A 9,424-nucleotide genomic window follows, 5' to 3' on the forward strand; every position below is an offset into this window, starting at 1 on the left:
ATTTCTCTGGTTGACAGAAAACATACACTGGATTATTTTAAACAAGTGTTTGAAGTACTTGAAGCACACCGGAAGGTGATGTGCTGATTCTTTTACTGTCATCCATGGTAGCAATATAATAATCATTTGGCGTTTCTAATTTTTAAGTGGTGTTTACACAGGATATTTAAATGGTCAGTTAGAAGTAAATCCACAATAACACAAAGAGCAATGTCAGAAGAACATGGGCAGGGTACCTGAAGGTTTTGCTAATTTGAGTGAAATCATAAATTAGAGAGCAAACAACTTATATATATGTAGTGGCTTTTAACGTAGTAAAACAACCCAAGGCTCTTCGCCTGCATGCAGTTAGAACAAGTGGCACCAAGCCAAAGGAGGAGATACAAGGACAGGTGACAAAAAGCTTGGTCAAAAAGGTAGGTTTTAAGGAGCATCTTAAAGGAGATGGTGGTAGAAGAATATCACTCTTATTCAGTTTTGTTTCTGCCAAAATTAACAAACAGGAATTTTGACACTTTTACAACTGGACAAGTATATGTCAAGCTGCCTCCTTTAAAATCAGATTGCTATTTCAGGTTAAAACAGACCCTGGACTGAGCCACCTCTCTGCAGTACCTCTGAACAGCAATCTCCACTGACCTCCATCCAGTTCAATCACAGAATCATGCAGCATTTAGTTCTAACAAACAACAGCTTATACTGTATCAAACTCTAGGGGAAGTCTGAGCACAAAACATTTGTTAAATAAAAACAGAAAATGCTGGAAAAACTTATGTTAAATATTGCCAAAATATATTTAACTGGAATTCTAATTTAAACAATTCATGGTTAAAATATTGCATAAACTTTGCTTTGTCTTTCTTAAGTCAACTTTACACAAATAAAACGAAAATCACCAAAAGTGATAAATGTACAGTTTGTTGCTGATCGAAGTTTAAGGAAACCACATATCGGCTTTAGTGGTGTTTCCTCCAGGGATCTCGACACAATACATACAGTACATGAAAACACCATGCAGTGTTTAGCGGATAGACACTAAGTTATGTCTTTGCCAAGCTCTCGCCAGAATTTATACGCTCCTCTCTAAATTATCAGGACAGATGCCAACCAGATGTATGTCGTAACCAAATTTGGAAGCATACTTATTTTTAAAAGACAGCCATTGCCGATGATCTCTGTTCTGTCCTCCCTCGCCACCCAACGACCACTACCCCCCCACCACTTCCGTTCCTAACAACAAACTAAAATTATATTCTAGCTAAATAATCTGAATATACAATCTCATACGATAGAAAATTAGTTCATTAGAATCTGCCACCAGTCAGAGACCAAATCAAATCTGAATGAGATGGGTTAACTCTGAAGACTAACCCTAAAGAGAGACAAATAAATCGCAGAGATCTATCCCCATAACTCGGTACAGCGCAGTACTTTGACAGATCTGAGAAGCGCACAGTCCCAACTTCATAAGTCAACATTTTTAACAGTTCTACCCACCCCCCCCCCCCCAAGTGAGGTACCACCCACCAACTGCTATCCACGCCTGAATCAGTTTTTGACAAATGCCCCTTCCACCACCCTTCCACACACTCTCTCTTCCCTGCCACTCACACCCTTCTCTGTCCCCTCCTCCCCCTCTCTATTTTCGTTATTCCCTCTATCGCCCTTCCTCTCACCTCTTGCTCAGAGGTCGGACCCTCACGGCCACTTTCACATTCGCCATCAGGGATGGTGTTGAGCAGGGGTTGGTCTCGGAGTTTAATTTATTCCGCAGTCACACGTCTTGATGTCATTTTCCGCCGGTATAACCCGGCCTGGCTTGCCCTCGCCTCAAATTTGATGTCTGTCCGGATAAGACTTAGCTGCTCAGGCCGCCTCCTCCACTCCCACTTTCCGCCGGCTCCTGGCCCCCAAATCTTCCCTCTACCCGGTCCGCATTGTGCAGGGGGCGGGGCGAGCCCACTGTCAATCAGACTGGACGGGGCGTTAGGCTGGTGCCAATCACATCGAAGGGGCGGTGACTATATTAGAGAAGAGAGCAGTGATTGGGTGGGTGGCAAAGGGGGCGCGGCCAAGGGAAAAATATTGTGGATGCTGGAAACCTGAAATAAAAACAGAAAATGCTGGAAAAACTCAGCAGGTCTGGCAGCATCTGTGCAGAGAGAAACAGAGTTAATGTTTCAAGTCTCTATGACTTCTTCAAAGCTAAAGAGTAGTAGACATGTTCTGTCCTTGTTCAGCTGGTGTATTGTGTATAGTTCTGGGTGCCACACAATAGGAAGAATGTGAACACATTGGAGAGAGTGCAGAAGAGGTTTATGAAAATGGTTCCAGGAATGAGACACTTCAGTTAAAAGAAAAGATTGGGGAGGTTGGGACTGTTTTCTTTGGCAAGGAGAAGGCTAAGAGGAAACTTGATAGAAGTTTTCAGAATCATGAGGGGTCCGGACAGAGTAGATAGAGAGAAAGTGTTTTCGCTCGTAAATGGATCGAGAACCAGAGGCCACATTTTTAAAGCATTTTGCTGTGGAAACAAATGCAAGGTGAGAAAAAACTTTTTCACACAGTGAGTAGTTAGAGTTTGGAATGCACTGCCTGGAAATGTGGTGGAGGCAGGTTTGACTGAGGCATTCAAGAGGGCATTGGATGATTATCTAAATGGAAACAATGTGCAGGGTTACGGGGAAAAGGCAGAAGATTGGCATTAAGTTAAACTGCTCAGGAGCTGGTGCAGACACAATGGACCAAATGGCCTCCTTCTACACCATAACAATTCTGTGATTCTACTATTAACACCTTCTGTTGTCTTACCTTTATGCCACTATCAGCACCTTCTTTACTCTTTACCACTAAAAGTAACACGCCTTCTGTCTTGTGTCCATGACATCTTTGTCAATCTCTCCTTCGTTCTATGTGGAAACAGTTTCTCCCTACTTGCTCTATTAAAATCCTTCATAATTTTGAATACCTTTATGAGGTACCTTGCCATAACCTTCTTTACTGTAAGGGGAAATATCCCAGATTCTCCAATCTCTCCACATAACCATCAGTCATCAGTCTTGGTATCATCCTGCTAAGTCCCCTCCATACCCTCTCCAGGACCTTCACATCCTTCTGAACAGTGCTGCACAGAATTGTACACAATACTCCAGCTGAGAACTAAACAGAGATTTGTAAAGGTTTAAAATGACTTCCTAGTTTTTATATTCAATGCTCATTTTTACAATACCAGTGTCCCATATGCTTTCTTAACTACCTCATCAACTTTCCCTTCAAGAATGTGGGAATATGCACACACGCCCAACCTGCCTTTAAAATAATGCCATTTAGAATACACTGCCTCTCCATGTTGTTTCTCCCAAAGGGCATCACTCCACATTAACTGTATCTGCCATGTGTCTGACATTTCATCAATTTGTTTATGTCCTCCTGCAGTCAGTTGTTCTCTACTACATTGCCAAGTTTTTGATCATTCACAAAGTTTGAAATTGTGCTTCATATATCCAAATAGTAGTTCTAACACTGAGAGCTGAAAGACCCCTTCTTTCCAGTCAGAGAAACATACATTCACTACTTCTCACTGCCTTCTATCCCTTAGTCAATTTCGTACCCAAGTTATAACCATCTCTTTAATATCATATACTCCAATTTTCCAAATACATTTCTTAAGTGACATTTTATCAAATGCATTTTCATTTATACATCTACTGCATTACCTTCATTGACCCTCTCTGTTATATCAAAGACCTCAATCAGGTTAGTCAGGCACAATTTGCCTTTAATATATACGTGCTGCCTTTTTTTATTCTTTCAGGGGATGGTAGTGTCGCTGGCTAGGCCATTATTTGTTGCTCATCCCTAATTGCTCTTGAGAAGGTGGTGGTGAGCCACTTTCTTGAACCATGGCAGTCCATTTGTTGTAGGTACACCAACAGTGCTGTTAGGAAGTGAGTTCCAGGATTTTCACCCAGCAACAGCAAGGGGACAGTGATATATTTCCAAGTCAGGATGGTATGTGGCTTGGAGGGGAACTGGGAGGTGGTACTGTTCCTATGCATGTGTTTTGACTTGAACCAGTGGAGAGACTTTCCCCAATTTCCATTGACTCCAGTTTTGCTCAAGCTCCTTGATGCCACACTCCATCAAATGATGCCTTGATGTCAAGGACAGTCACTCTCCCCTCCCCTTTTGAGTTCAGCTCTTTTGTCTATGTTTGGACCAAGGTTGTAATGAGGTCAGGAGCTGAGTGGTCACGGCGACAGGGCCAGGGAGAGAAATCATGGTCCCTGGTGCTTCTCCTGTTTCCGGGCCCCTTATTCCCCCATCCCACTTTAACCCCCCGCTCCCACCCCCCCCACTTCAATCATGCATGATATTTTTTCCCCTTTCAAGAATCACCAATCAATTCACCAAACAATCACAGAAACGTCCTAGTAAAACAATAACACTCATTGTCGGCATCTGGTTACACATATTGTCTGATATATATGCAGCATGGGTTATTAATATTAAGAGCAGCAATGATATAATGCTGTGTTAGTCTGTGTGCATCCTATAGATGATTGCACCATGACTATTAAACAAACTAGAGAGTACAAATTTTACTTTAGTAGCATCTTGCTATATTGTTAATTTGACAGGAAAATATCCCATTAGTTATTTATAACACTGTACAGATGGTAACACTGATTTTGGTGACTGCCTCAGCACTCAGTAACATTTATGCACATTGTGCCATACAGACAGGGTGACAGTAAATTCATATTTGAGGGAAAGATTCATTATTTGCAACCCAGATAAACAGCACAAAATCTTTTCCAGAGGGAGTACAGCTGCAATAAGCTTCAAGGGAGTAAGGCAAGGCTGGATGGCCTCTACTTTAATGTCAGGAGTATTACAGGTAAAACGGATGAGTTAAGGGTGAGGATTGACATGTGGAATTGTGATATAGTAGCCATCACTGAGATGTGGTTGAGGGAAGGGCAGGATTGGCAGCTCAACAATCCGGACTATAGAATCTTCAGGCGAAACAGGAGAGTGGGTAAAAGAGGAGGAGGCATTGCATTATTAGTTAAGGAGTCCGTTACTGCAGTAAGGAGAGATGATATCTTGGAGGGGGCATCGAATGAAGCTTTGTGGGTAGAGCTTAAGAATAAAAAAGGGAAAACCACATTATTAGGTGTTTATTATAGACCCCTAGATAGTCAGCGGGAAATTGAGGAGCAAATATGTGCACAATTTGTGGAGGTGTGTAAAAATAATAACGAGAGGGCAATTATATTAGGTGATTTCAACTTTCCCAACATTCATCAGGAGAGACATAGTGTTAGGGCTTGGATGGAGTGTATTTCTTGAAATGTGTACAGGAGAACTTTTTAGGTCAATATATAGTGGGTCCAACAAGGGACAGTGCATTGCTGGACCATATGGGACACTTGCCTTTATCAATCGAGGCATTGATTACAAAAGAAGGGAGGTCATGTCAGAGTTGTATAGAACCTTGGTGAAGCCACAGCTGGAGTACTGTGTACAGTTCTCGTTGCCACATTATAGGAAGAATGTGATTGCACTGGAGGGGGTGCAGAGGAGATTCACCAGGATGTTGCCTGGGATGAAAAATTTTAAGTTATGACGAGAGGTTGAATAGACTTGGGTTGTTTTCGTTGGAGCAGAAAAGACTGAGAGGCGACCTGGTCGAGGTGTACAAGATTATGAGGGGCATGGACAGGGTGGATAGGGAGCAGCTGTTCCCCTTAGTTGAAGGGTCAGTCACAAGGGGACATAAGTTCAAGGTGAGGGGCAGGAGGTTTAGGGGGATGTGAGGAAAAACTTTTTTACCCAGAGGGTGGTGACGGTCTGGAATGCACAGCCTGGGACAGTGGTGGAGGCGGGTTGCCTCACATCCTTTAAAAAGTACGTGTATGAGCACTTGGCATGTCATAACATTCAAGTCTATGGGCCAAGTGCTGGTAAATAGGATTAGGTGGGAGGTCAGGTTTTTCTCATGTGTCGGTGCAGACTCGATGCGCCGAAGGGCCTCTTCTGCACTGTGATTCTGTGATTCTGTTGAAATAGAAGGAGACTTTTGTCTGCCTGGGTGCATGATATTATTCAATATAATTATTTCATACAAGGGGTATAATTGGATTCTATTTTATCAGTAATCTCACAGAGTAGAAAGATCAAATGACTCCTGAGCAACAAAGTGGAATGATTGAACAACATGTGCCTTCACTTTCAGTGAGAAGCATTTGAACTCAGATGTCTGTGCGATACAACTTTTAAGAGACCAAACGACAAAGACTGAATGATTCAAAATTGTATCTGAGTTTTCTTGATCAGCACGTCTGAAGACTGCTGATAGCTGCTTCTCACTACATTATATTTTCAATATCTACTACGCAACACAACTTTATCACAATATTCCAATACCTCAAAAAACTCATAAAAAGCACCAAGATGGAGGAGGATAACAGGTAGGTGGTCAAAAGGACAAGATTAAATCAATGGAAAAGACTCTTGAGAATCATGTGCAGTGTAAAGCATGTTATTGATCTACCATGAGCCCATAATACATTTCTAGAGTCATAGAAGTCTACAGCACAGAAAAAGGCCCTTCGGCCCATTGAGTCTGCACTGGTCAGACAAGTACCTAACTATTCTAATCCCATTTTCCAGCACTAGGCCCATAACCTTGTGTGCCATTGCATTGCAGGTGCACATCCAAATACTTCTTAAATGTTTTGAGACCCTTTCAGGCAGTGAGTTCCAGATTCCCACCACCTTCTGGGTGAAAAAACTCCTCCTCGCATCCCCACAGCCTCCTGCCCCTTACCTGAAATCTATGCCCCCTGGTCATTAATCCCTCCACCAAGGGGAAAAGTTCCTTCCTGTCTACCCTATCTATGCCCCTCATAATTTTATACACCTCAATCATATCCCCCCTCAATCTCCTCTGCTCCAGGGAAAATAACCCCAGTCTATCCAATCTCTCATAACTAAAACTCTCCAGCCCAGGCAACATGCTGGTAAATCTCCTCTGCACTCTCTCTAGTGCAATCACATCCTTCCTATAATGCGGATTCCAGAACTGCACGCAATACTCTAGCTGTGGCCTAACCAGATTGTCCTGGCAATTTCACCTGATAAAACCGGCTTGCAGTAAACTTTCATTAGCAACAAAATAAACAGAACTGCAGCTGTGATTCCACCCTCTGTTTGTAAGATAATTATGGATGACAAAGGCAACCTAGCCCAGCTCATCTCATCCATCCAGAATGACATAAGAACATACGTATTAGGAGCAGAAGTAAGCCATTTGGCCGCTTGAGTCTGTTCTGCCATTTGAAAACGTTGCCTACATTATATCAGTGATTACAACTCAAAAGTACTTAATTGGCTGTAAAGTGATTTGGGACATCATGAAAGCTGCTGTATAAATGTAGGTTTTGTCTTTCTTTCATTATACCTGCATGCAGTAGGCAGAGTGACTGTAACAATGGTAAAATTGGAGGCTCCATGCGGATTGTCGAAGGATAATTAATCACAGAGCAATCAACTAATGTTAGGAATTTGGCTGCAAAGAAATCACACATTTACAATACAATTCACCCCGTAGATAATCTCCCCCCAACCCCCTGCAACCTCCCCAATCCCCATTCCGACATCCCACCAACTGCCCCTCCAACCACTCCTCCCAAACTCCCCAAACCTCCCTCCAACCTCCCCTAAATTCCCCTCAAACCACCCTGCCCAACTCCCCCAAACCCCCCTCCAAACTCCCCCAATCCTTCCTTCAAACTTCCCCCAACAACCCCCAAGGCTCCCTCTAACCTACCCCGACTTTTAACAAAACTCACCCAACCACTCCTCTAACCTTCCTGCAAACCCCCTCCTCCAACCACCCTGTCCAACTCCTCCAAATTCCCCTCCAACCTCCCAACCTCCCCCCAACCCTGCTCTAATCTTTCCTCAACACTCCCATAACCTCCCCTCTAGCATCCCCCAAGCCTCCCTCTAACCCCAAAGCACTCCTCTAACCTCTCTCCAAACTCTCCCCAACCCCCCAAACTTCTCCTCTAACCCCTTGTCCAACCATCCTCAAAACTTCCCATAACTTCCCTTGAACACTCCAACCTTCCGCCCAATCCCCCTCTAACCAGCACATATACACACATCCATACACAACACACACACATCCATACACAACACACGAATACACACATCCATACACAACACACAAATGCATCCATACACAACACACACGCATCCATACACAACACACAAACACACATCCATACACAAACACACACACACATCCATACAAACACACACACACATCCATAAACAAACACAGGCACATACACACTGCATCCAATTGGTTCTAAAATTACAGGGATTTCACTTACTATTTTTCAACCGAGAACACTCTCAGTTGTTGCGTTGCTGCTGTTGTTGGCCTCCGGTCAGCTTCCTGGTTTTCTGGCAGGCTTCCCAAAAAAATTCGGAATCACAAAAATGCCCGAAGGTCAGAAGCAGCGCAGCAGCTCAGTGAAACTGACACTGACAGACCAGCTTTAAATAAATTGGAACTCTCAGTCCAACAAATCTTTTTTTTAAGCTGGTCTTTCAGGTCTGTAGTTTTGGCTGCTCAGTGTGGATGATGAGAAACTCAATTTAAAGCAACATGCTCAGACCCCACCCCCTAGCTCCCAGGCCCAATGTTTGGCATCATCTGCACCCACCTTTCCAAAGTCCAGCCTGGCAGAACTCAAACTGAGTGTCAGAGAGCAGATTTTTAAAAATTCCCTGATTCGATTTGGGCATTGCTGGCAAGGGCAGCAATTATTGCCTCACTGCCCTTGAACTAAGTGGCTTACTCAGCCATTTCAGAGGGCAGTTAAGAGTCAGCCACATTGCTGGGGGGGCTGGAGTCACATGTAGCCCAGACCAGGTAAGGATGCCAAATTTCCTTCCCTAAATGACAATAGTGAACCAGATGGGTTTTTATGACAATTGATGGTAGTTTCATGGTCACCATTACTGGGGCTAGCTTTATATTCCAGATTTATCAATTGAATTTAAATTCCGCCTGCTTGGTGAGATTTGAACCCTGTCTGCAGAGCATTAACCGGAGTCTATAAGTTGTGCAGTGACAGTACCGCTATGCCACCTTGTCTGTTATTGTTAAGTAAGCCCGCTTGATTGCACTGTCAACAACATTTTCCATTACTTTGCTAATAATCAAGAGTAGACTGATGGAGCTGTAGCTGGCCGAGTTGAATTTGCCTGCTTTTTGTGGAAAGGACATGCCTGGGCAATTTTCCACATTGTCGAGTAGATGCCAGTGTTGTAGCTGTATGACATATGAACATATGAATTAGGAGAAGGACTAGCCCATTGAGCCTGCTCTGCCATTCAATAA

At 43.3% G+C, this 9,424-nt stretch overlaps 1 protein-coding gene across 1 annotated transcript in view; it reads right to left on the minus strand.

The window, feature by feature from the left end:
* stard9 (StAR-related lipid transfer (START) domain containing 9) overlaps window positions 1–1,930 on the minus strand; it is a 356,364-nt gene extending 354,434 nt beyond the window's left edge. The window contains exon 1 of the mRNA XM_041214173.1: window positions 1,677–1,930. Coding sequence (XP_041070107.1) covers window positions 1,677–1,723 — 47 coding nt within the window. The 5' untranslated portion in view covers window positions 1,724–1,930. The remainder of the gene's footprint in view (window positions 1–1,676) is intronic.
* Between the last annotated feature and the right edge of the window lie 7,494 nt (window positions 1,931–9,424).

The sequence above is a fragment of the Carcharodon carcharias genome, chromosome 20 (genome assembly GCF_017639515.1).
Source record: "Carcharodon carcharias isolate sCarCar2 chromosome 20, sCarCar2.pri, whole genome shotgun sequence".
In the NCBI taxonomy this organism is placed as follows: Eukaryota; Metazoa; Chordata; class Chondrichthyes; order Lamniformes; family Lamnidae; genus Carcharodon; species Carcharodon carcharias.